This window comes from Grampus griseus (genome assembly GCF_964374135.1).
Source record: "Grampus griseus genome assembly, chromosome: 10".
Taxonomy (NCBI): domain Eukaryota; kingdom Metazoa; phylum Chordata; class Mammalia; order Artiodactyla; family Delphinidae; genus Grampus; species Grampus griseus.
The window spans coordinates 35,489,632-35,516,169 of record NC_139004.1 but is presented as its reverse complement, the minus strand read 5'-3'; the positions used below and the strand labels follow the sequence as shown (position 1 = coordinate 35,516,169).

Below are 26,538 nucleotides of genomic sequence, written 5' to 3'. Positions count from 1 at the left end.
CAAAAGACCTGTATGCAGAAAATTATAAGACACTGATGAAAGAAATTAAAGATGATACAAATAGATGGAGAGATATACCATGTTCTTGGATTGGAAGAATCAACATTGTCAAAATGACTCTACTACCCAAAGCAATCTAAAGATTCAATGCAATCCCTATCAAACTACCACTGGCATTTTTCACAGAACTAGAACAAAAAATTTCACAATTTGTATGGAAACACAAAAGACCCCGAATAGCCAAAGCAATCTTGAGAACGAAAAACGGAGCTGGAGGAATCAGGCTCCCTGACTTCAGACTATACTACAAAGCTACAGTAATCAAGACAGTATGGTACTGGCACAAAAACAGAAAGATAGATCAATGGAACAGGATAAAAAGCCCAGAGATAAACCCATGCACATATGGTCACCTTATATTTGATAAAGGAGGCAGGAATGTACAGTGGAGAAAGGACAGCCTCTTCTATAAGTGGTGATGGGGAAACTGGACAGGTGCATGTAAAAGGATGAGATGAGATCACTCCCTAACACCATACACAAAAATAAGCTCAAAATGGATTAAAGACCTAAATGTAAGGCCAGAAACTATCAAACTCTTAGAGGAAAACATAGGCAGAATACTCTATGACATAAATCACAGCAAGATCCTTTTTGACCCACCTCCTAGAGAAATGGAAATAAAAACAAAAATAAACAAATGGGACCTAATGAAACTTAAAAGCTTTTGCACAGCAAAGGAAACCATAAACAAGACGAAAAGACAACCCTCAGAATGGGAGAAAATATTTGCAAATGAAGCAATTGACAAAGGATTAATCTCCAAAATTTACAAGCAGCTCATGCAGCTCAATATCAATAAAACAACCCAATCCAAAAATGGGCAGAAGACCTAAATAGACATTTCTCCAAAGAAGATATACAGACTGCCAACAAACACATGAAAGAATGCTCAACATCATTAATCATTAGAGAAATGCAAATCAAAACTACAATGAGATATCATCTCACACCAGTCAGAATGGCCATCATCAAAAAGTCTAGAAACAATAAATGCTGGAGAGGGTGTGGAGAAAAGGGAACCCTCTTGCGCTGTTGGTGGGAATGTGAATTGGTACAGCCACTATGGAGAACCATATGGAGGTTCCTTAAAAAACTACAAATAGAACTACCATATGACCCAGCAATCCCTTTACTGGGCATATACCGTGAGAAAACCATAATTCAAAAAGAGTCATGTACCACAATGTTCATTGCAGCTCTATTTACAATAGCCCGGAGATGGAAGCAACCTAAGTGTCCATCATCGGATGGATGGATAAAGTAGATGTGGCATATATATACAATGGAATATCACTCAGCCATAAAAAGAAACGAAACTGAGCTATTTGTAATGAGGTGGATAGACCTAGAGTCTGTCATACAGAGTGAAGTAAGTCAGAAAGAGAAAGACAAATACCGTATGCTAACACATATATATGGAATTTAAGAAAAAAAAATGTCATGAAGAACCTAGGGGTAAGACAGGAATAAAGACACAGACCTACTAGAGAATGGACTTGAGGATATGGGGAGGGGGAAGGGTAAGCTGTGACAAAGCGAGAGAGAGGCATGGACATATACACACTACCAAACGTAAGGTAGATAGCTAGTGGGAAGCAGCTGCATAGCACAGGGAGATCAGCTCGGTGCTTTGTGATCGCCTGGAGGGGTGGGATAGGGAGGGTGGGATAGGGAGGGAGATGCAAGAGTGAGGAGATATGGGAACATATGTATATGTATGACTGATTCACTTTGTTGTAAAGCAGAAACTAACACACCATTGTAAAGCAATTATACTCCAATAAAGATGTAAAAAAAAAAAAGAGAAAAAAAAAAAGCGTGATGAGCAGCCTGCTGATAATAAAGCATCCTTCACACTCTGCCTTCAGAAGAGATGAGCTTTGGAACACCTCCTGCCTCAGTCCAACAGGCCAAGCAAAATACCAGTGAGTATCAATTACAAAGTGCCACCTCAGAGGCCTTAAAAATCACATTTAATTATATGATCCACTGCTTCTTCTTTAACATGCACTGAACAAAGTAGTAAATTAGAAAGAGCAGTTTTCCAAGATTCATTTGCTACATTAAAATCCTTTGGAAGCTGTTTGTAAAAACTCTTCATCACAGATGATGGCTTTCGGCACTCTGGGGAACCATCTAAGTACAGGATGCTAAATTTCCTACCACAACATCACTATTTTAGAGGCAAAACCAATGGCCTTAGTTTTCTGCAAATGTATTTTAAACAAGTTGTAAGATTTTCCATTTATAAACCTGGCTATCAAATCTCAACATACCCTTGAAAGATAATAAAAACTCAGCTCTGGTGGCTTAAATGGCACTTACATCAGTCTGATTTTGAGACACGATCATCTTTTCAACTGGTCAACAAGTATCAACTTTGGACTCAGCAGATGATACCCAGTGGCTATGCTGCTATCAAAGGGAGGAGGATGAATGAAGTCAGTGCACAGGCTGCCTCACCCAGAGAATCAGACCCATCAGAATGTCCAGAACAAAACTAATTCGTTTAACTAGGATTTAATCATAATGAACCTACTTTCTCTCCCTTAATTTTACTAGTGAAGGACTGGCTCAGAGCTCAGATTGAATGCTTTCAGGTAAACACTCTATGTGACTTGTAGTAACTAAAAGTTCCTCAAAATGATCCAAAGAAACTCTTCCAAAGTCTTACCTCTTATTCCCCAAATCATCTCCTCCAGCTCAAGGACACTTAACGAAAGAAAACAAAAATGTCATTCCTTGGAATTACGTTTCTCCACTACCAGAAGGAAGATCTAACTTACATTATTTCTGGCCCATTTAATAAATTTTTCTGAAGGTAAAAACATGGTCATTAAAGCAATAATGACTGCCTCTCTTGAGCTGAATATATTTGCAGTTTCAACCCTCTATAAACCACTTAGAAATATGGAGCATAGATAAAATAATAGAGCTTCCCAAAACATTCTGCAAGATTCCACTTTATCTTTGTAGAAAACATAAGTAATGGTTGGAGACTTTTCACTAAGTTCCTGGTCAGATGTGGTTTTCATGTGTGTGCTTCTAAGTTGCACTGTCCTGGTTCAGCCTTCGGTTACATTTCATGAAACCAGCATAGTTCGATCCTATGAGAACCCTGTCCTGTGTCTTCAGTTCGATAGATTTTGTTTAATTTAAAGCCTTTTGTTGTAAAAAGGTGGGGTTCATCTGCAGCCATCAGCACCGTGTGGACTCCAAAACAAGCTGCCAAGCCTTCCTTTCTTGGCCCTTCTCCCCCATTCCCCTGTATTTTTGTGCATACTCAATTGTATATCACCAGGTAAAACTCTTCAGATTGTTTAAATTTATGATCTTAATAAAAAGTTGATTATATAGCATGGTGGTGCCTTGTAAAAAACAAAACAAAACAAAACGTAGGTAATGTACGTAGATTTTCTGCAAAGCGCTCTGAAAATTCCATAAATCCCATCCTTCAGGGATTTCACTTTTCTGTAGTCTTTCCACCATACTTGAGTTCCAATCCCCTCTAAACATATGCTGCAATACCAGCATTTCCATAGACAAAGCACTGCACACTAATAAAACACAACACTGTTTACATACAGTGCAAATACATAACATATTTTTAGCATAGGTTATGAGCAACATTTTTAGATGGATGGAGCCTGCAGTGATATTAGTAAAATACTTCTACTGTAAATTAGTGGCCTAAATAGGAATTTATGTTCCATAAAACCCAGCATGAAATGATAAGTTAGAAATATTTAAATAACATTTTACAAAGCGTTAGCAGCAAGTACAACTGTGTCAGGCTGAGTCAGTTACTGAAAAGGAGAGCTGGGCACTGTCACAGAAAAGTGCCCAAGCAGCAAGACAGCACCTTGGTCTTTTAAATAACTTTTTAAAAAATTATGTATGACCTCAAGATTGTACCTAATATCTCAAGGGTAGTCTCAATCTTGAAAACAAAAAATTAACCATCCAGCCCAGGGATAAATTTTACAACTTCTACAGACACAAGGTCAAAAGGCACCAAAATGAGATGGGGTTTGGTTCATATTTTCATTCAATTTTCTAAAAATATACTAGATTTATAATGTGAACAAATGAGATTACATCTAGGTTTGGATTTCTAAGATCTATAATCCTGCTCAAGTCATAATCAAGCCCATTCTTGCATTACTCACATTTCACAGGGCAAAGAATATTTCTATTATTTCTTGAGAAAAAGCAGCTTCCAGCTTAAATTTATCTTGCAATTCTGCAAAATACCGAGGCTTTAAACACTGTATTCAAAATCTAACATTATGAGCCTGATACTATGGTTGGATCTCAGTGAGCTTGTGAAAACACTATAGAAGCTCCCCAAATTTGTAATTTAGATTTTTTTCCAAAATAACTGAAGTGGGAGTTGATGGTAGTGGCTGGGGTAGGGAACAAGGAATAAAGTTCCAACTTTTTTTCTCCTCCAAAAAGAACAGGTAAGTGTCAGGGCTTCAGTAATGGGGATGGCAGAATGTCATGTCTTCAAGTAAGACTAAAATGATAGCTTTACACTTTTTGTTTTTTCATCTGCAATTCAGAAGGATAAAGGCAATATTCTAAAAAAAAGAAAGGCCTCAATTAAAAAAAAAGAGTTATCTGATTCATGAATAATATCTCAAAATAAAAAATAAACAGTAGGTTTGGAGCAAGGCTTTATTAAGACAAGAGATTGGTGTTGGCATGCTGGATTTTTCCAATGGATTACTTCACTTATTCCACTTTCATCCTTAAATTCCACAAGCCTAAAATTGGATTCATCATTTCTCTCCAAATTTGACTTAGCCTAACCATTTCTGTCAATGACATCTTTATCCTACCTACTATATAAATTAAAGTCTTCATTCATTACTTCTGATTCTTCCTCTTCTCTTACCCTCAGAGCTAATATGGAAGCTTAGTAAGATTATAAGTTCTAAGAAGCCTGGGGCTATGTGTGTCTTACTCACTTTTCATTTATTCTTTCACCTCTACCACATGACCAGGACAGTGACAGGTACTGGGGGAAAGTGAGCAAGACAGTCATGGCCCCTAGCCCTATGGAGCTTACAGTCTAGTGAAGAAGTCATACATTAAATAAATACACAAATAAAGGTCTCATTACAAACTGTGACAAGTGCTTTAAAGAAAAAGACCTGGGTTCTATAGATGACTTAGTTAAGATAAGGGGTAGTCGTAGTCAGAAAGGATTCTCTCAGTCAGTGAAAACTGAGCTGAGACTAAAGGGTAAGTCTAAGGTAGCCAGGGGAAGACTGAGGGGAAGAGCACACTGGGAAGAAAGGCAACATGTGGGAAAACCGTTGGGTAGGAAAGAGGTCAGCACATTTTAGAAAATGCAAAACACACACCAGTAAGGCTGGAGATAATAAATGGGCAGTACAGTTGCCATATTAAGATGCTGGATTTTATCCTGTGTATAATGGGAACCCTCCAGGGTTATGCACATGATCTGATCTATGGTCTTGCAAAGAACCCTGTAGCTTCTGGGTGGGAAAATAAAGTGGAACAAGAGTGTAAATGGGGAAACTAGTTAGGAGACCACTGCAGTATAGTACCAGAGAGAGCTGACAGTGACTTAAACTAATCCAAGCCATCCTCATTCCGAGGGTCTGGCAAAGCTCCCGGTTCATATAAATGAATGAATGAATCAATAGATATCAGCATTGTTTCTTACAGTCTTCTTTCATGATACTCCTACCTGTCCCAGGGTAGAGGCATCCTCCAGTCTTTTTCTAAGATACAATTACATTTTTCTAGAGTAAAATTTTTAGTCAACATCATGATAAAAAAAATTTAGGTGGTATCTAATGTCTATAATTTAAAGTTCAAACTCCTCAACTGCCACATAAAATTCTATGAAAGTTGAAATATAATTCTTTGAAATCGCAAATAATCAGGTAATTTATATATAAGATTAAGCAAAAATTTATATGAATGTTCATCACAGTAGTATTTACAATATCAAAGTAAAAACAATCTACATGTGCTTCAAATTATGGAACACCTGTATAATGAAATAACATACAGCCCTGAAAAATGTTTTCAAGGAATATTTAATAATGTGGGGAAACACAATACAACATTAAATGAAAACAGGATGTAAAACATATATAATTTGACCTGAAGTTTATTTTTAAAAAGAATACACATGACTAAAAAGAAATAGATCAAAGTAGTGATCTATGGATTGGGAGGTTATAGGTGATTTTTACTTTCTTAATATGTTTTTCTGGTTTCCAAACTTTCTACAATAATAATACTTTTATTCTCAGAAAAATCTCCTAGTAATGGCTACACCTAAAAGAAAGAAACTTCAGCCTAGCTCCCTATTGCCCTCCCAATCCTTGCGCACAAGTCTGTGATTCTGTTTCCCACAGACCTGCCTCTACCACTGCCTGCACATGGCACACTTCTGCTCTGCAGCTGAGTCTGTGAGGGCCTCCCTTAGTACCTCCATTCCTGCTCTCAACATTTACTACACAAAGCACTCATCTGACATAACATTTGCTGCCTTGACTCATCAATTTCTTTTCTGTGCCCTTAGCTCTCACTTATCTGTCAAATTGACTATGATTTCACTTCTTTTTCCTGCCCCCAGCACCAAGCGCAGCATCTTCTAAGGAGGCATTTAATATTTGCTGGTTGCTCAGAATGAAGTTATTCTATATAGGGGCCACTATTTGGCTCTCAGAAGACTAGCGTGGCCATGATCTCCTGGGTCCCTGCTGCTTCTTGGCCAAAAGCTGCTGCCATTACTTCCCCCTTTGAATCAGATGGTTAGGGCAGGGAAGAGACCTGAGATAGGATCTAGCTCAATCACTGAAATTAGTAAAAGAGAAAACTGAGTTCTAAAAGTACAGAGAGACTCTCTGCAGGTCCCTAGGAGAGGCAGTGGCAGTGGCAGAGCCAGGCCTGGAAATGCAATTGCTCACATTCAGTGGTCATTTCCCCAGACCATTCTATGGCAGTGACCTCCAAGAGCCCTTCTCTCTAACTCTTCAAAGAATGTAAACTGGCAAACAAGTTTGGAAATGTCCGTTTGATTTCCTGAATGTTCATTTGACAGGCTGGAGAAAATGCATTTGGGATTGCCATTGTGTTTTTCACTCTGTTTAATATAACTGTTGAATATCAAAGGTTCACTGAAAGTAAATGAAAGTAGCTTTTAAGCTTAGCCATTAGGCACTTTAGAATTGTTTTCAAGGCAGCACAGCATAAAGGCCAGAATAAACTGATCATGAATTCTTCCCAGGGATATAAAATTAAAAGCATAATTCAGTGTACATCTTTCCTCCTACGATGAACGAATGCAGACCTGAATGAAGCCAGGGTGTGTGGTATGTGCTTATGAACCAGCATGGAAAGGATGCTTTTCACCACTCCAGGAAGAAATATGAAAGTCACTGATGAATAATTATTCTGATAAAGCACTAAGATCCTGTAAGGTTAGGCTGTGATTTAAGTTGACAGCTTTGGTTATAAACACTGGTTCTAAAAAATACCAATTAATGATTCATTTGACTCCTGCTCTGCTCTGATACTGTCCAAATTCTGGCATTTCATGTCATGCCATTGTCTTTTACCACATAAACTTGTTTTATCAAGACAAAGAGAGTAAAAAACACTTTCAAGTGAAAATAATAAAAAGGATCTACTTTACTGTTGCAAACTCTGACAATTTCCTCTTTGCATTAAAAAAGATAATAAGTGTCAAACCAGTTATTACAGCACATGACAGCTTCAGAATAGAGACAGCATATCCAGCTCTACATTATTCAATACGGACACATGGGAAAAGAGCAAACAGTTTTTCTAACAGATTTCTCTGCCTCAATGCCAATATGGCAAATAATCATAAGAAAATGTTATTACTCTACCTAATTTTCCCTTGGAGCTTTTAAATGGAAACTTTGGTTAACTGATTTTTAAAATATGCACAGGGAGGGGTGGGCAGCAACACCGCTATGACGGGTCCTGCCAACGACATCCAGGCTTAGGTGAAATGACCCCTGGGATGGGAGGGTTCTGAAGACGAGTAATAAGGGCTGAGGACTGGGGATACATGGCAAAGACAGATGTCTTTCCTAAAATGGAAGAGCTCCTGAGATGGCATGAACTGCACTGAGGCAGAAGTTGGAGGAAGGAAAAGAGAAATATTAATGCGTGCTTTCTTTCTCTAATCACTGGGGATGACAGTCAAAATCAGAGGAGAATACAGCAATTCAGAAGTAAAAGGAACAGAAGCAAAATAAAGTCACTGCAAGGTCTCTTCATTAGAGACTGAGATTCATTTCAACTAGCCTATCTTACCTCAGCTGCCATAACAAAATACCACAGAGTGGGTGGCTTAAACAAAATATTTACTTCTCACAGTTCTGGGAGCTGGGAAGTCCAAGATCAAAGCACTAGCCAATTTGGTTCCTGTTGAGAGCCCTCTTCCTGCCTTGCAGAGGGCAGCCTTCTCACTGTGTCCTCAAGTTTCAGGGTGAGGAGTGGAGGGTGCTGATCTCTCTTCTTTTTCTTATAAGGACACTAATTCCACCCTCATGACCTCATCTAAACATAATTACCTCCAAAGGTCCCACTTCCAAATACCATCACCTTGGGGGGTATGGCTTCAACATACGAATTTTAGGAAAACACAAACCTTCAGTCCATAACATAACCTTTACCTAGTACCTACTATGTGCTAGATGTAAGTTCTGAATAAAATTGAATAGTCATGCCAGGGGCAGAATCATGCTTATAATAAGATGCTCAGAAGCAAGACTGTATTTTCCTTTACACCTAAAAAAGCTTGTTTAGCAAACAAAGTTATTTTTACCTGAAATGGCTTTAAATCCTATGCTTTATATTTATGTCCATACTTTTTTGATAAGACCTACTTTAACTGTTGCCAGTTCTCACATTTTACTGATCTACTAAGCAGTATCCAGATTTGCCAATTTTATTTTCTGTCACCCTAATGTTATCATAACTTAATGCTATCAGGGAACACGAAAGAATCAATGCTGATTATAGTTAAGAAAGTGAGGACGAAAGCAATACTAACTGGGGATATTAGGTTTTTTGTAAAGCCTCGACAGAAGGTCCTCTTATCCCAGAGTCATTTAAGAATCATTAACTTGGGGCTTCCCTGGTGGCGCAGTGGTTAAGAATCTGCCTACCAATGCAGGGGAAACGGGTTCGAGCCCTGGTCCGGGAAGATCCCACATGCCGCAGAGCAACTAAGCCCATGAGCCACAACTACTGAAGCCCATGTGCCTAGAGTCTGTGCTCTGCAACAAGAGAAGCCACCACAATGAGAAGCCCACACACCGCAACGAAGAGTAGATCCCACTCACCGTAACTAGAGAAAGCCCGCGTGCAGCAACGAAGACCCAACACAGCCAAAAATAAATAAATAAATTTATTAAAAAATAAAAAATCATCAACTTGACTCAAACCCAGCAAAAATGCTACAAATACATGGAGTAAAGATGTCAGTAATTTTCTGGCAAGGAAGCATGGTTTAGTGGAAAGAGAATCCACTCAAGGTCTTTGGAGTCAAACTGACATGGTTTTGAAATCTACTCCCACAGTTTTTTTTTTTTTTTAACAGTGTGACCTCTCTGAGTTTCAATTTCTTCATCTGTAAAAATGAGAATATCCCTGCTGCACAGGAATGCTGTGTGGGATTAAATGAGAGGGAAGTATGTGCAAGTGCTTAAGAGGAAGTAACCATGTGGTCAATATGTTGTTTCCTCTCTGTTCCCGCGAATGCCTTCTACTAGGTAGGGGTCAGAAGTTCAAAAAGTTTACTACCAGTCTCTGCTTGTGTGTGTGTATATGTGTGAGAGAGGGGAGGGGCCGTGTGCAGAGGAAGGTTATAGATTTGTGAGTACTGTGCTTTCATGAGCCTGACCATCTTTAAAATATTTTGTGTTTATTGATTTGAAAATCATATTAATTTACCCACATATTTCATCTGACACCTCCATTTTCTGGTCTTTTAGGCATCTCTGGGCATGTGGATGCTTGATAAATAGACTTATTAGCATGATTTGACTATCTCTATCCTGTCTCCCATTTTTTTAACAGAATTACACAGCTGGCAGTGAGGATGGCGCCCAATCTCATCATTCATTTACAACCCTTTCTGCATGACTGAATCTGACTCTGCTTATTCCCATTCTCTGCTTCGAGGACCATCTCTGGTGTCTCTTCACTGAGAGGCAATGTGTACAAGCAGACAAAGCAGAAGAATAAAGGAGGGAAGAAATGTGGGCCCTGAGCTTCTGGATGGGCTCTGACCTATTTCACTCACCTTCAAACTCTGTGTGAATCTATTTCAGCTTCAGCCACTGTAGGGAAAGGTTGAGGAATCTTGATTTCCTCGAAGAAGGGAATGAACAATCGACACACTAAAAATCAGAGGAGACTTTGGAAATTACAAGAGAGGCTGATACTGTTAATGACTAGTTGCCTTGGTATGTCTTGTGTGCTAAAATTCCATTTCATTTTCATCACACATAGAACCAGAATTATCACTGCAGGAAGCACTACAAGTTGTGTTCCCTTTGTTCTATCAGAACATCCCAAATAGTATCACATGCTACCTGAAGATGTGCCCCTGAAATAGACCAACAATGCTTCAATTATCTTGGCTGCAGGCAAAGACAAAATAAGAGTCTCAGGAGTTCTCAAAAAGTTCAAAAAGTTCTCTCTAAACTGTGTTGTTTTCAGATGGAAACTGCAAGAACATGACCAAAACTATAATAGTAGAGATTTCCCTGGGCTTTGTTCTGGCTATAAGATAGTTTCCAAATATACGATGAAAGGTAATTAGAAGCCGGCAGGGGCCCAATGTGGAACACATCAACATGATCATAGTTCAGACACACAACCCATTCAGTCCCCACCCCACTCCACCCCCAGCTTCTCACACAAGCAGGGTTACCCAAACTCTGGTTAACCTAGTATCAACCTTCCTATTTAAGTTTATCTGATAATTCACAGTGTAATGGGAAAAAATGGAAAGACAGAAAGGAGAAAACATAAAACAAATATTGTCCTTCATGTTGGTAAAAACATAAATTGGTTACATGACAAATGTGAGGCAGTGATTATGCTGACAGTCCAATGGCAAAGTTATTAAAATCTTTTTTTTTTCTAACTTGGAATCTTTATTCTTGATGATTTTGTAATAGGCTTGTCCTTAGTTTGATTAAGCAAACTCTCATTTGGCTATGAGAACTCATTCAAATTTGCTAACGGAACTATGATGGTAAAATTATACAGCAAGTTGGGAAAAATACCCATGAAATAACACAACTTTTTATAAAATTGTCAGGTTTCAATTCCAGTAACCCATAAGACAGGGCCTAAAGCCTATTCATAATCACATCATTCCAGAATGAGGAGCTATTGCCAGAAACTTTTTATGGGGTGGGAAAAGGAATAAAGGATGGTCAGTGCTGACAAATACAGGTTTAATGATACAGTGCTCTTCACAGATGGCTACAGAGACTGTAAACTATTACCCAGAAACATACAACCACACAACACAGACCACTTAGCCAGATCTAAAATAAACTGGCTTCTTGTAACTACCCTGTAAACACTACAGCCCTTCTTCCATCCAAAATTGACCCTAATCTCACATGAAAACAGTTATTGTAGGGGAATCAGAAACCCAGCTTTGTGGCCAAAAGTAAAAACCAAAGGAAAAATAGCAATTCAGTGGTTAGCTGGTGAAAGCGGGAGATCTGGTGCCCTTCACTGTGCTGCTTTGCTCTTCTTACTCTGGCTCTTTTTGTCCCTCTTCTCCAGCCCATCCATGTTAGCTCTCAATAGGCTTGAATAAGCCATCTGAAACTCATTCACTTCTTTGGAGCTCACCACAGTGCTGATCTTCTTTTTCCCATCGGTAGCTCTTAACAGACACTTGTTGTCTGAGGGCTCAAAGCCCTCCACAGAACCCTCCCTTGGAATGGGTTTAGTTCGACCACCATACTTCTTCAGGGTGATGAACACGCTGCCCGACAACTGGCACTTCTGGAAGAGGTTGGTCAGCTCTGTCAGGAACTGCTCACTCTTCAGCAGCACCATCCTGGTGCTGCTGGCTCCTCTCTGTCAGCACCTATTAAAATCTTTAGAGAAAAAAATCTCATTTCTTCAAAATTTTCCACCATTTTAAAAGCCAAGTCGAGAGCTGAATCACTGCTGTAAAAGGAAACACCCTTTCTGAACCACATCTGTGTGATGGGGCCACTGATGCTGCCATTACTGCTCGATCAACACACCCTGGAACAAGAATTTTCATTTCTGAATCCAAGCCTGTTAAAAATCCTCCTGGGGAAGTAAACTAACACCTGGGCATCTTCTGCAGTATAAAAATTCTCTTCTCTTACGGCAGTAGCCTTATGTTTAGACTCAAAAATGCCTTTTCCCTTGCATCAGCTTCTCTCAGGTGAAAGGAAATAAAGACAGAAAGCAAGGGCCCCTTCAGTAAAATCCCACTGAGAAGGCACAGGCAAAATAGGAAGATTTAATTGTAACATGAGGGGACCCTATGATGATGTGAGAGGGAAAGGAGAGAGAAGAGGAATGGCACCTAATCTGGAAGATTCAAGTACATTCACAGATATTTTCCCAAGATGTGCAAGCATCTAGCCTTCTTTAAGGAGACAACTGTGGCATCATATAACTCAAATTAATTCCTTTCTGAATGAAAGCTGAGTAACAAAAACAGAACTTGGCAAGATGGCACAGCACAGCGAGGGCAGAATTGTATTCCCAGTTGATACTTGGTGAGATGTTAGGTTGTCATCTCAACATAAAATAAAATGAGGCCGCACAACGGAAAGTGTTTTGAAAAGTAAAAATCCAAGGGAAAGATGAAAGCAGCATTTTAATGAATCTGGAGAAAACGAACTCTGTGGGGTGGGCAGCTCTGACTGTGACCTTTCTCCAGTTGACATCCTGGGAAGAGAAGACACATGATGGAGAGAGAGGCCAGTGCCTGCCTCCTTCCCCCACAACGGGAATGGCAGTACCATTTGCCAGCACCTGGAAGCTGAGAGAGAGCCTGATGTGGATTCTGTCCGTCCATTAAAGGCAAGAAGAGTGAAAAGTGGGAGAGAAAGCTCCTAATACCAACAGTGGTGACCTGGGGTCATGCAGTAAGGAGTTATAAAGGCATAAAAGCTGCTTTATTCAGATGGTTCCTTTCAGGGGAACTCATTTCATGATACTTAATGCAGGCAGTTAGAAGAACGGCTGGGTTGGATATAACTTACAGTATGTCACACAAACCTGGAGCGCCCACAGAACATTAATTTCAGGGCACACATTGAGATTATGCACTTACAACCGGCCTCTTTGCCAGGGGCAGCAGCTTGTAACTCAGAAAGTCATGTTTCATTTAGGATGTGCTGTATAGTGTTGAAGGGGAAAGTTAACTGTTTTGTTTTGTTGTGTCTTTTTCCCGCATCTGAGTAAAAAGCCCTTGGGAAAGAGCTACATATGCTAAACTGAAATTTTCTATAAAGGTGTTCTCACTCATTTCAGCACAAATCTGCTTAGGTCATATCTCTTGCACGTCTACTCTTGTTCTAAACACAAGACTTCCCCTGCTACTGAGATCCCCACAAGCAAGCTCACCATTCTGGGATTTGCTTTATCTCATATAGGTTTGGGTATCACTTTCTCCTGAACCTAGAACTATGTTTTCCACCACAGCATGCCAGACACTAACTCATCCCTACTCAAACGGGCTTTTAGAACACCACTTTCTTGATGTGCTCCATATATACAATGGAATACTACTCAGCCATAAAAAAGAATGAAATAATGCCATTTGCAGCAACACGGATGGACCCAGAGATTATCATACTGAGTGAAGTAAGTCAGAAAGAGAAAGACAAATACCATATGATATCACTTATATGTGGAATCTAAAATATGACACAAATGAACTTAGGTATGAAACAGACTCACATAGAGAGTGAATTGCCAAGGGGGAGGAGGGACTGGGGAGGGACAGGGTGGGAGTTTGGGTTTAGCAGATGCAAACTATTATATATAGGATGGATAAACAACAAGGTCCTACTGTATAGCACAGGGAACTATATTCAATATCCTATGATAAACCATAATGGAAAAGAATATGAAAGAGAATGTATATATATATGTATGTATGTGTGTGTATGTATATATATATACATATAACTGAATCACTTCGCAGTACAGCAGAAATTAACACAACATTGTAAATCACTATACTTGAACAAAATAACTTTTTTTAAAAAAAGACATTCTTAAGAGAATTTTCAAAAAAAAAATCCCATCTTCCTCTAAGTGGTAGTGAGGTGGTCCTTTTTTTCACCCTTAGCTACTCCTCAGCTCTGGTAATCAGTAACTATTCAACTTAGGTAAGAGAAACCATATTAATTCTTCTAAGTAATGCAAACATCTAATTTTACATGCTCTCAAATTACTTTTCTTTCTACTGCATGTTTGTGTAGCTATTACATGAGTCCGTTGTACTGATGCAGCTGTCATCCCTTCAACTCAGTTCTTGCCAAACACTGAGCTGTGTCTGGAGATACAAAGATAACCACTCTTGTTGAAGAGATGCCAGTTTAGTGGGAGAGCAGACATGTAAACAGATCCGTATGTGAGATACATGGCCTGGAGGCGGAGAAAAAAATATATTGCACAAATAAATCAGCACAACAGCACAAAAAGAACTAGAGGGCCATAATATACCACAAAGATCCAGTGAAATGCAAGGACTGTGAACATGAAGGTAATACTTGCATTTTCATCTCAGTCAATCTACATACTCTGCTGCAATGGAAGAAGTAACCTCGTTCCTACCTAAAGACAACTTTCCACTTGAGTCCCAGGGCCAAGCCCCTCTCTCATATCAGGGACACGGTCCTTTAACGATCCACTCTCCTGCATTATCAAATCCTCCCTTCCTGTGGAGTCATTCCAACGTGCATACAAGCATACCTTAATATCATCCTCCCTTGACCTTGAGCCCTCTGGCCTCTTTGCCATTTCTCTGCCTCCCTTCCCGGTGACACTCCTTTCATCTTCTACATTTATTGCCATCCCTATTACCTCACCCTCCATTCCCTTCTCCCACTGCTCCAACGAATTGATTCTCAGCAAGGTCACCAATAAGGTCCACCTTGCCATTAGTGACTTTTCTGTTCTTATCTGTCTTGCATAGCGTCTACTGCCCACTCTCATCTCCCCTCAGTCCATATTGAAAGACTGTCTTCTTTAGGCTTCCATGAAAACCCTCTCCTTGTTTTCTTTCTGCCTCCAGCTCCTTTGCAGTTTTCTCTGTCTGCTTCTCCTTGCCTGCCTCATTCCTGTCCCCCCCATAGCCCATTCTCACAGTAGCTAGAGTGGTCTTTCAAAATTATAAACCAAGTTATTTTATTCCCTGACTTAAACCCTCCAATGGCTTCCCATCATTCTTAGCATAAATTCCATGTCACCGAGGCCCAGTAGTTCCTGGCTCCTGCCTACCTCTCTGCCTCATTGCTAGCCATACCTTCTCCCAACACCCTGCACACTATCCACCACCAGATTTCAGACTTACACTGCCTTTTTTCAGTTCCTCAAACACCCAAAGATAGTTCCCACTTCACAGCCTTTACCACTGCTGTTCATTAGCCTAGAGCACTCTTCTCTTAGCTCTCTGCATGGCCAACTGTGATAAGTCAAGTCTCAGCTCAACTGACTTGCTCACGGAGGACTTCCCTGATCTTCCTGCCCAAGTGTCCGTTCCCCAAACTCAGTCACCTGCTAGCTCATCACCCCTTTCCAATTCCTTCAAACACTACACTAAAAAGTGTCATGTTTATTTTTCACATCTCATTTGTCTACCTCTCCTGTGAGAGCCTAAGCTCAACAAGGGCAGGGACTTGGTCTTGTTCAAGCTGTATGTCTAGCTCCAGGCACAGTGTTTAGTACATGGTAGGTACTCTGTAAATATTTACTGAATGGAAGAATGAAATGATGATGAAGTCCTTGGTTAGGATATTGTGTCCAGCTCTTTGCTCTTCAACTACAGAAAAGCACAGGAAGGGGAAAGTTGAAACATAATAATAACTAGCATACAGGGAAATCAGACTTATGAAAAAGGTTAACAGAACTAGAATTAATGAGAAAATATTCTACTTTCACTCTTCAGGGGGTCATTACTAGTTTTTTTTAATGTCTAATGAAGATTAAATAAAAAGAAATGGACTACAGGTTCAGCAGACTGGGTTTAAGTTCTAGAATAGATGAGATGTGGGTTAGTTATGGAAACACTTCCTGAAACTGACTACTATTTAGGATTATAGGAACTGCCCTGGTGGCGCAGTGGTTAAGACTCCACGCTCCCAATGCAGGGTTCCCAGGATTTGATCCCTGGTCGGGGAACTAGATCCCACATGCATGCCGCAACTAAGGAGCCTGCCTGACGCAACTAAGACCCAGCACAACCAAGTAAATAAAAATAAAATATTTTTAAAAAGATAATTAGCTCCAGAAGAACACTGAAGAGTCTTTTAAAACTAAAAGGGATAATAATAATCCTGTATCAACTGAGTGCCTCCTGTGTGCCAAGAGCATTGCCCAGACTGTGTTGTAAGTCTGCTCTCCTTTGACACTTGTAGCTGCCCTGTGAGGAGACACAAGCTACTACTGTCCTCCTTTTAGAGATGAGACGACCAAGGCTTAGCAAAGCTAACTAAGTTGAAAAGGCCACATAGTTGATAAATGACCAAGGTGGGACCAAACCCAGATCTGTTTGACTATAAAATCTGTGCTCCTGACCACTATGTTTAAAAGGGAGAGTTTAAAGCACTGGACATAGCCCTGCTAAAAACATGAGGATCAGTTTTCTTAAAATCTTCACCCAAGTCTAGGATTTTAAGGTATTTTCAGGAATAATATAAAGAACATGCTATAAAGAACAACTTAAAACAGCGCTATAATGCAGATTCCATCTTAGAGCTTTTGGTTACACAGACGTTTGATGAACTGGACAAAATAATGTGCTTTTGGTTAGCCATTATATAAATTCTCTTGTGTCATCTTGAAGGATTACTTTATTTATAGTCTAAAGAGCTGTCTTAGAAATATGAGAAAAGAAAAACAAGTTTACAAGTATCACTGGGTATGACAAAATAATTTCTTGTTCCTCTAAAGTTATGAACAGAGGTCAGCAGATTATGGCCTGCTTACGGCCTGCAAGCTAAGAATGAATTTCACATCTTTTAAAAGAGTTGTTTAAAGGAAAAAAAGGAGGAGAACATGTCACAGAGACTGTGTGGCCCATAAAGCCTAAAACAGTTACTTTTTGGTCCTTTAGCAAAATGTTTGCTGACCCTTGTTCTAGAGCCTAAAAATGTATGCACAAGTATGGAATAGGTGTAATAGAGAATAATATACCTGCTAAGAAAAATCAACTCCCTGAAGGTTTTAGAAAGTATCTTTGGAGGGTTTGTTTGTTCGTTTCTTTTACCAAAGACAACAAAACTTCCCAGACTCAGATCATAAAGTGGGTCTGGCCTCTCAACCTAGATCAGTTAGATGATATAAGGGGGCCTAAGAAGGAAAGGAGAGTACTGAAGAGCTTGGGGAAAAATGAGAATGATCCAATCTCAGAGCTGAACAGGGCCTTATAGATACTAGGAGCCAACACCTTCATTCTGTAAAAGAAGAAGCCCCCTGGGGCGGGGGTGGGGCAGTGGCTTCTTCAGGCCACGAGGACATGCACACACAGCACAGTGATTCGTTCCGGCCCCCGAGGCTGGGGCTATGTTCTCTGTGCCATGTGGCCTTTACTATAGAGACATGCTTTTGCAAATCGAGGAGCAGGAGACAGCTTTTTAAAAGGTCAGACAAGAACCAGCAGATCTGCAAAGAACATGTGATCTGAAGGTGAAGTCCCAATCCCTCTTATAAAAACTGTTTAATTTCTTTTTTTCTAATTTTAAAAATAGTACACGTTGATTATAGAACATAAAAAAAATTTACAGAAAAGAATAATCATTCATAATCGTATTTGATGATAAACACTTTTAACATTTGGTGTATTTCCTTATAGCTTTTTTAAAAATCCATATACACATACATCATTTTAAAAATTAGAATATTGTTATTTTAGTAACTTTCTTTCCACTTAACTAGGTACAAGTCAACTTGTGAGCATTTTTGTGTCATATAAAATTCTCCTAAAACAGTTTTAATGGTTGTACAATTCCATAGTATGTATGTATCATTCTTGCTGTAACTAATTAATCCTTCCAGAACCAACATGTATGAGAGAATATTTTATGTCACCCTCATCAACACGACCATGAACATAATTCAAAATATTTTCCCATTTAATAAGCACAAATGATTTCTCTTTGCTTCACAATGAGGTTGATCTTTTTTTTTCACATGGCCGTTTAGTTATTTGCCTTCTTTTGTGAATCATCTATTCTTTTTTTTTTTTGGCGGTATGCGGGCCTCTCACCGTTGTGGCCTCTCCCGTTGCGGAGCACAGGCTCCGGACACGCAGGCTCAGCGGCCATGGCTCACGGGCCCAGCCGCTCCGCGGCATGTGGGATCCTCCCGGACCGGGTCACGAACCCGTGTCCCCTGCATCGGCAGGCGGACTCTCAACCACTGCGCCACCAAGGAAGCCCCCATGAATCATCTATTCTTAATGTCACATGTCCTATCCCCACTTTTCTTCTGGGGTGCTCGTCTGTTTCTTTTAAGAATCAAATAGCAAAGATTCTAACCTTTTTTCCTGATACAAATTTTGTAATTTTTCCACTTTGCCATTTACCTTTTAATTTTGTCTTTTTAATTTTGTTGTTTCTAGATTCAGAAATGTAGCATTTCTATCTAGTCTGACCCCCTGCTTTTTGTTCTTTGTGATTTGGTAAGATCAGTAATAGCACAAAGCTGGTGTGGGACCATACAAGGGATCATCTACTGGAGCTGGCTGGTGCTCTATTAAAGTCTCTAAAAAGCAGCCAGTGTAAGTCTTCCAAACCCGCACAGCCTGCAAGTTCTGCCCAATGGTGGCCAAATGGAAGGAACGTGTAGTGTAAATGCTACAGGATGGACCAGGATGCTAGTCCTCAGTTTGCTCCACACTTGCTACGCGTCCTCAAACAAAACCCAGTCTCCCTGAGCGCCATATATACCTCACCTAAAAATGAGAAGCGTGGACACTACAGTCTCAAAAGACACGGCCAGTTCTAAGGCTCATGCTTATTTGACACGTGACAGGAGGGAGCTCAGCATTAGATGCGGAGGGCTAGTTAGCATCCACACCCCAGAGAGACCTGTCCATGAGGAGAGGAAAAAGGTGAGAGATGGTAAAAAGGAACATCTGACATGGGAGGGCTGTAGTCCTTTTGGCATGTCGTGTCAGTTACAGAAATTCTTTCAAGAGGTCAGCATGGCCCACAGGGTCAAAGGCAGAGGGAACCAAAGCTGAAAAGGGTTCAACACTAGTGCACAGATCTTTCCCAGAGGAGGCACCAGGTAACCTCGCTGTGGTTTCCTCTGAGTTAGCTGGGAACTGTAAATGTTGGATATGGGCATAAATGCCAGAAGACAAAACCCAAAAAGGGACCTGGATGAGAAAAAGTGGTGGTGAAAGTTCTGAGACGAAAGAGAGAAGGTGTCACAAGGGTCGTGCTGAGAGAGCTCTTTGAGGGCAGGCATGGATTGGATCAGAGACGAGAAGGGACAAGAGGCAGTGAAACTCAAGCAACGAGAAGAAATGGTCTCAAGAAGAGGTGGGCAGGGTTGTAGTGGAGATCAAAGTGTTGCCTCCTGTCCCTGTGAAGTACCTGCAAATGCAATATTGTGAAAAATAATACATGCCCGGAAGTATTGTGATACTGGCAGGAAAGGAAGAGCATTGGTTAGACAACAGTAGCAGCGCTGTGGGTGCCACCAGCAAAGTTCTGAGTCCAGGTCACACAAGACACAAGAAATCACATTAACGAGCTAAAGTTCTTACCTTTATTTGGTAACTAACTAACTAGTATTTTTTTACATATACTTAACAAATAATTTTTTTTCTTGCATAATACTAAGTAATAACACTGGTTCATTTTCTTCACTTTATTGCTACTTTAGTAGTTATTTATCTTTCTCATCTCAGCACTGATTAAAACATAAAATGTCTTTAGGAAATGTTATGTCCTAATTTATGGTTTAATTTGATCTTAGCAGTCAAACACTGATAACACTGCATCTCTTAAAGAAATCAGCCTATCTATTATCATACCCCAATAAGTACATGAAAAAAAAAACTCAATGAGAAGAGAAGAAATTGCAAAGCTAGGAGGCAATATGAAGGAAGAGAAACAAATCCTGAGTCCTCCACCCGGCCCAACAAAGTTTATTAAGAATAATTGAAGAGGTGCTTCCCTGTGTTTCAATGATGGAGGATGCCTCATCCACCTATTTACTTTCCTCTTCAAGCTTGTTTATCGTTTTTGATGTAAAGGAAAAGAAAAGAGCCACTTCTCCCTTCTAAAAGCATATAAGGTAAGAACTACACTGTAAATAGATTTTTACCCCCAGGCTCAAAATTCTCATTAAATTAAAACCCCATTATTGTTTACACTGTCCTGAACAAGACTGGAAAAAGACTAACCAGATCCCATTTTAGAGATGAGAAAACTGATGCACAGAAACAGCCTAAGCAAGACTAGAACACACAGAGAAACAAAGGCCAGCCTTCCAGCACAGGCCTCTCCTGGGGTCTCTGTTCACAGCTTCCCTTCAGGGTTCACAGTGGCCTTCAACTGAGGAAGGGTAGAGGAGCAAAGAGTAGGAAACTGAGCTGGGCCCCAGCTTTACACCATGCTACTGCTGGGATCCTGGGAAAGTAATTTTAATGTTCTGATGGCTCCATTTCCTTCTCTGTAAAATGGGGCTGATATTTACATCCACTCCCTAATACAACGTTTGTAAGGATCAAATGAAAGGAAGCGTTCCTTATAAAGTACCAGGTATTCTCGTCACTTAGCGATTTAAGAGAAGAATGATGCAACTAAAATAATAATTCAAAAACTTGCATCACTCTGTCATTCATGAATTTCATAAGCTCAGGTCCTAAAACTGCTATATAGCATATATTTAAGTATAATACTTTGTTTCTATTATTTTGTTTTACCCAACTGAGATAACTATTAGGTGTGTATATACAGGCAAATACACGCATAATGTTTAAAACACATAGAGATATATATTTGTATATACATACATATAATTATGATAAGGAAAATTATGGTTTTGCACAAATATCATATAAATCCTTTTAAAAACTGTTGGTAAACAAATAAACCAGAGCCAATGTGCATTTTGCTCATGAAATTAAATAAGATTGCACTTTGCTCATGAAATTAAATTTAAGCTTTCAATGTAAGATTTTATATACAAAATAAAATAGTGCCACTGCATATAAAGGATTACATGATGATATGAATACTATGAGAAGGAGCAAATTCTGTTTATAGGTTTTTTTTATTTTAAAGCCAAGACAACTTTTTTTCCCAAGACAACAATTCTCATCTAAAATTTAACCTAAAAAGAATGAGGTACTTCTGCATTTTTAACCCTTAAAAAATTGTCCAGGTTACAGACAAAACTTCCAGAATCTAGAATAATAACAAAGCATTCAGTGACCTAACAATTACTTTGAATAAAGGACACATATCAACAATTGCAGTGGGTGAAATTGTTCCTTTCTCCGGCACCCTGGAGGCGCAATGTTTAACGAGAAAGAATTATTTATGCCTACGAACAGAGAACTGTAACGGGCCATTTTAATATAACACATCACAGCAGTACAAGCAAGCTGCCGGAAAGGTGTTACCAGGTTTTGACTTATACTCATCTGATTTCCAAGACCAGACTAAAGCTTTGAAAACAGCAGGGGCTTTTGGTTTTGTTTTTCATTATTACTGAGAGTCAGTGGCAACAATAGCTGTGTTGATGGAGTCTTCAGGCAGGAATACTGAGGTTCCACCATTTCCTGCTGAAAATGAGTTCTCACCAACTGCCAGGACTAGGGATGTCAAGACCTACCTCCATTTTTTTCCTCTTTTAAAGTGCTTACAGTAATTTAGTGATTTTAATCATTATTACATTCATTTTGGAACAACGAAATAATGCTAAGAATCTCCTATCATAATGCATTGAAAAGACAAGTTTTCGGAAGGAAAACGATCTACAGTTCATCAGTTTTGCTACCAACTGTAGCAGTCGAAATACTGAAATCAGATTAACTACAGAAATAGCAGGGAGAGAGCAGAATGGGGAGTGGAGGGGCAGCGAGCAGGGCTGAGGGAGATGAGCACTGAACTGAAATCAGCCTGGGCCAGAGGGAAACCTCTTTACAGGCTGATGATGCAACAAAACAGAGAAATTGGTTTTAGTGTTTTTAACTTCAATTAGTCACATTAATTAATGCTAAAAACAATGTTAACAGTATATTATTTTCATTTAGTTCAATAAAGGATTATACACATTTGAGTAAATTACACAGTATTAAACATTTAAATAACTTGAAATGAAGCCATTACTGTCATTCAAACAAGTTTCTACAGCTAAAGGCTGAATGTTAAGTATTAACTGATCTGGCATTACAAGAATATAAATCCTTTATCTTTTTAGAGAGAAGAACAAACGAAAAGATTTGATGACTTCTGACTTGAATAAGTGGTTTGTAGTGGCACAGCGCCCTCCAGTGGTCAAATGCTCAAAATGCAATTTCTAAAGGCCAAAGTTCAGTAGCCAATCTTCATTTTGAATGGTGATAATATAACCTTAGCTTTTTTTTTTTTTTGCAGTACGCGGGCCTCTCACTGTTGTGGCCTCTCCCGTTGCGGAGCACAAGCTCTGGATGCGCAGGCTCAGTGGCCATGGCTCACGGGCTTAGCCGCTCCGCGGCATGTGGGATCTTCCCAGACCGGGGCACGAACCCGTGTCCCCTGCATCGGCAGGCAGACTCTCAACCACTGCGCCACCAGGGAAGCCCTAACCTTAGCTTTTTTAAAAAAATACAGTGGTTTACCTCAGCACATATTTTCAATACCAGGTGATCTTTGCATTGACAATTTCCCTCACCAAATTTAAAGTTTTTATTTAAATCTAATTTGTTCCTAAGAAATGTTCTGGAGAGTTAAAAAAAAAAAAGAAAAACAAAGCAAAACCTTACTTGGACAGACAAGAGCTGCAATGATGAGTGAATTGTTTTCTGTAAGGCTAGAATAATGGCGGGAATGTCAGCATTAGAGTGGTATTAATTTTTATGTGTTAAAATCTAAGCTCTAGAGGGAGATTATAAACATTATGGAATGCTATTTTGCCTGTTATACGAGTACATATGGCAAGTTCAAAATTACAGAAATGCCTTTTACTCATTTTTTCTATATGTGAACATTTCTGTTTTTAAATAACAGTATAAAATATTCATTGTATATACATCACTTTTTTAAATCACTATAACTCCTATTAGAATGGATCCAAAGTTAAGGGCTCCAATATTATTCTGAAGTATGGAAAGATATTTACCCTTTCAGGTTATCAAAAAAACTCCCTTAGACCAATCTATAATACTTCCATTCTTGAAAATATATTGATTTCTCATATGAAAAGGGATTATAATGCTGTTTATAATAACTGAAAATATGAGTTAAATGATTATAATATTCTTGGTTTTCTACTCTATCAACTGCATTGCCCCAGACCCTATAGAAAATATTGGGTTGGCCAAAAAGTTTGTCTGGGTTTTTCTGTAACATCTTATGGAAAAACCCAAATGAACTTTTTGGCCAACCCAATAGTTACTAGTTGGAATAAGGTAGTTATTTTCAAAAAAAATAATAATGATTATCTAATTAAAATTTTTTCTTCTTCTGCTTACCCAAAGAACAGAAAAGTTTGAACATGTTTTTGAAAAGATCATTCCTTTTATTGGAACCAAGAAAGCAACTCTCTCTCTGTAATGTAAGTAGAAATGACTTTGGGTTTTTGATTTTGACTCCACCACCCACAGCAATGCAGGCAAACATCTCTGCGCCTTAGTTTCTTCACCTACAAAATGGAGATAATTGTTCCCATCTCATGGGAACCTCCTGAGGATTCAGAGTAATGATGCAAGTAGAACACTCGGCCCAGTGCCTGTACTCGAGGAGATCCTCAAGGAACACCCGTCCTACCACTGAAAGAATGCAGAAGACCTATTCTCCCTAGGTCTTCTCCCTAGATCCAAGAGGACTAGAACCGGGGTTAGGAGCTATGGAGTCACATGGATGAATCAATTAAACCCACTTGGACCGTGCAGGTAGACCTGGAGGTGGTTAGGAAGGAGCAATAACACCGCCACACAGGGATGGTGGCTGAGAGATGTGGATGTGCTCATGAATAAGAATATCTTACTCATTACCCCATCTGAATTACTTTCATCTGTTTCTCTCTTCATCGTTAAGTATTTAAAGCAGTGAGGTGGTGGGAGATGGTATGGGAGTGTAATCAAATCTTTTCTGGGGAAGATGGGCCCATGAGTAGTCTGAACATGCATTTTCAGAATTATAATAAAATAGACTATATTTGCAAAGTAGGCTTTCTTGCCCTTTGTGACCATGAAAACAAGGCAGTTGAACAAGCTTGATGTGAAAGTGACCTATGCTGTGCTCTGTCACTAGCAAGAACACGAAAAACACTTGTGGCAAGCAAACAGATCCCACTTTCACACTGATCTCATGTGACTGAAAAAAAAAAAAAAAGAGCGTCCTTCTAAGAGTGCCATTGCCTTGATTCTTTTGTTGCAATTCTTACTTGTTAATGGATATTTTAAATAATATTGAGAAAGGTGTAAGATTTCTGAGTTTATCAAAAACGGCATGAGTTTTTAAATGTTGAGAAACATTTTTTTAAAGATGCAAATCAGCTTCAGGAAAATGAGAGGGTAAAAGGGAGAAAGGGCTCAAGGGACAACTTTTAAAATTCAGGCTTTAGGCTAATGGTCACACCAATTAAGATGCAAATGGATAAGGTTTCTAGCTTTTGCCAGCTTGCCAAGTACCCTGACGACTTACTAGTGGCAACAGCCATTATGTCTTCCCCTTCTGCATCAGTGTCCTAAACAATGCCCTAAAAGCTTACAAGAGTTGAGAGCTGATGCCAGGTCCCAAAGTGGGCAGGGCCTGGCAGCACAGACACACACACACACACACACACACACACACTCCAAGAATTACCCTGAGTGTTGAAACTTTCAACGAGGGCAGGAAAGGTACCAGTATGTCCCTCCTATCCACGTGGGAAATATCTTTTTCTCAAAAGGGAATTCACAATACAGAGCTAGGACTATCTACCAAGCAAATGACAGATGGGTCTAGATGCATAAGGTAAAGGACAGAATTGGTTTTGGTGACTCTCTGAATATTCATAGAATCTATAAAAGTCCAATCCTTTTAAGATGCAGTCTGTTAGAAATGAATATGCAACTGTACCAAATAAAAACACTGTATTTCTCAAAATGGACACATGGAGGGAACTTTTCCCACCTCCCATTACTGTCGCAATTTCTGGATAAAGTATTATATGAACTTTATGTTGATTTGTGATTTATATACTCTAAGGTAGGCCCCCCAATATGGTTTTTTTTCCCAAATCGCATTCCCTTATCATTTCACCCATCACAAAAGGTGCTACATTCAGTAAGATAATTCCTAAGGATAGTGTTAGAACTGGCTAGCTCTTCAAAATGATCAGAACTACTGGACCCCACACATGGCAGCAGCATGGGGTTCCTTTCTTCAAGTTTCTCAGTTCACTACATGGAAAGAAAGAGGGAGAGAAAAGGAGGGAAGGGGAGAGCAAGGGAGAGGAAAAAAAATAAGGTATTCACTAGTAAAGAACTATTATCAATACAATGACTATTCCTTACAACAAGACCTATTACAATGAAAATCATCATACTAGAGGATCTCCAAACCTTGTTGCTATAAAACTTCAACCAACTAGCTTAGTGACCATTACAGCAAGCAAAGCCTTCAGACCTGGCTATTGTCTCAAGTCCCGAGCAGGACAGAAGGTATTTTTTTAAGTCTTAATTACACAAGCTTGGTTAGAGTCCAAGTGTAAGCAACCAGGCGAGGTGGCAATAGCCAGGTTTACAGAAAGAGGCAGTCACGGAGGATAACATGTGTCAGATTTGCTGAAAATAGGTTCAAGGCTGAGGTGTCCCTCAGTTTTAACACTGCTTTTCTGAAATTTTGTTGACGCTACAGAAACACTGACTATAAAGTTACTTTCATATTAATAAAAATCTTCAGTAAGATCAACACTGGAGTGATTCCCAACAGAGTATGAAAGACAGAAATCTGGTCATTTGTATGAATTTGGCTGCCGAAAGCACCTGTCTCTAAT

General features: G+C 39.4%; 2 protein-coding genes across 3 annotated transcripts in view; both read right to left on the bottom strand.

Moving 5' to 3' along the window:
- BTBD9 (BTB domain containing 9) overlaps nucleotides 1-26,538 on the bottom strand; it is a 418,266-nt gene that overhangs the window by 270,321 nt on the left and 121,407 nt on the right. The window lies entirely within an intron of this gene.
- Nucleotides 11,818-12,201, bottom strand: LOC309828054 (signal recognition particle 14 kDa protein-like). Its single transcript, XM_082663106.1, has one exon. It carries the CDS (start codon nucleotides 12,175-12,177, stop codon nucleotides 11,845-11,847), a length of 333 nt encoding a protein of 110 aa, XP_082519232.1. The 5' UTR covers nucleotides 12,178-12,201; the 3' UTR covers nucleotides 11,818-11,844.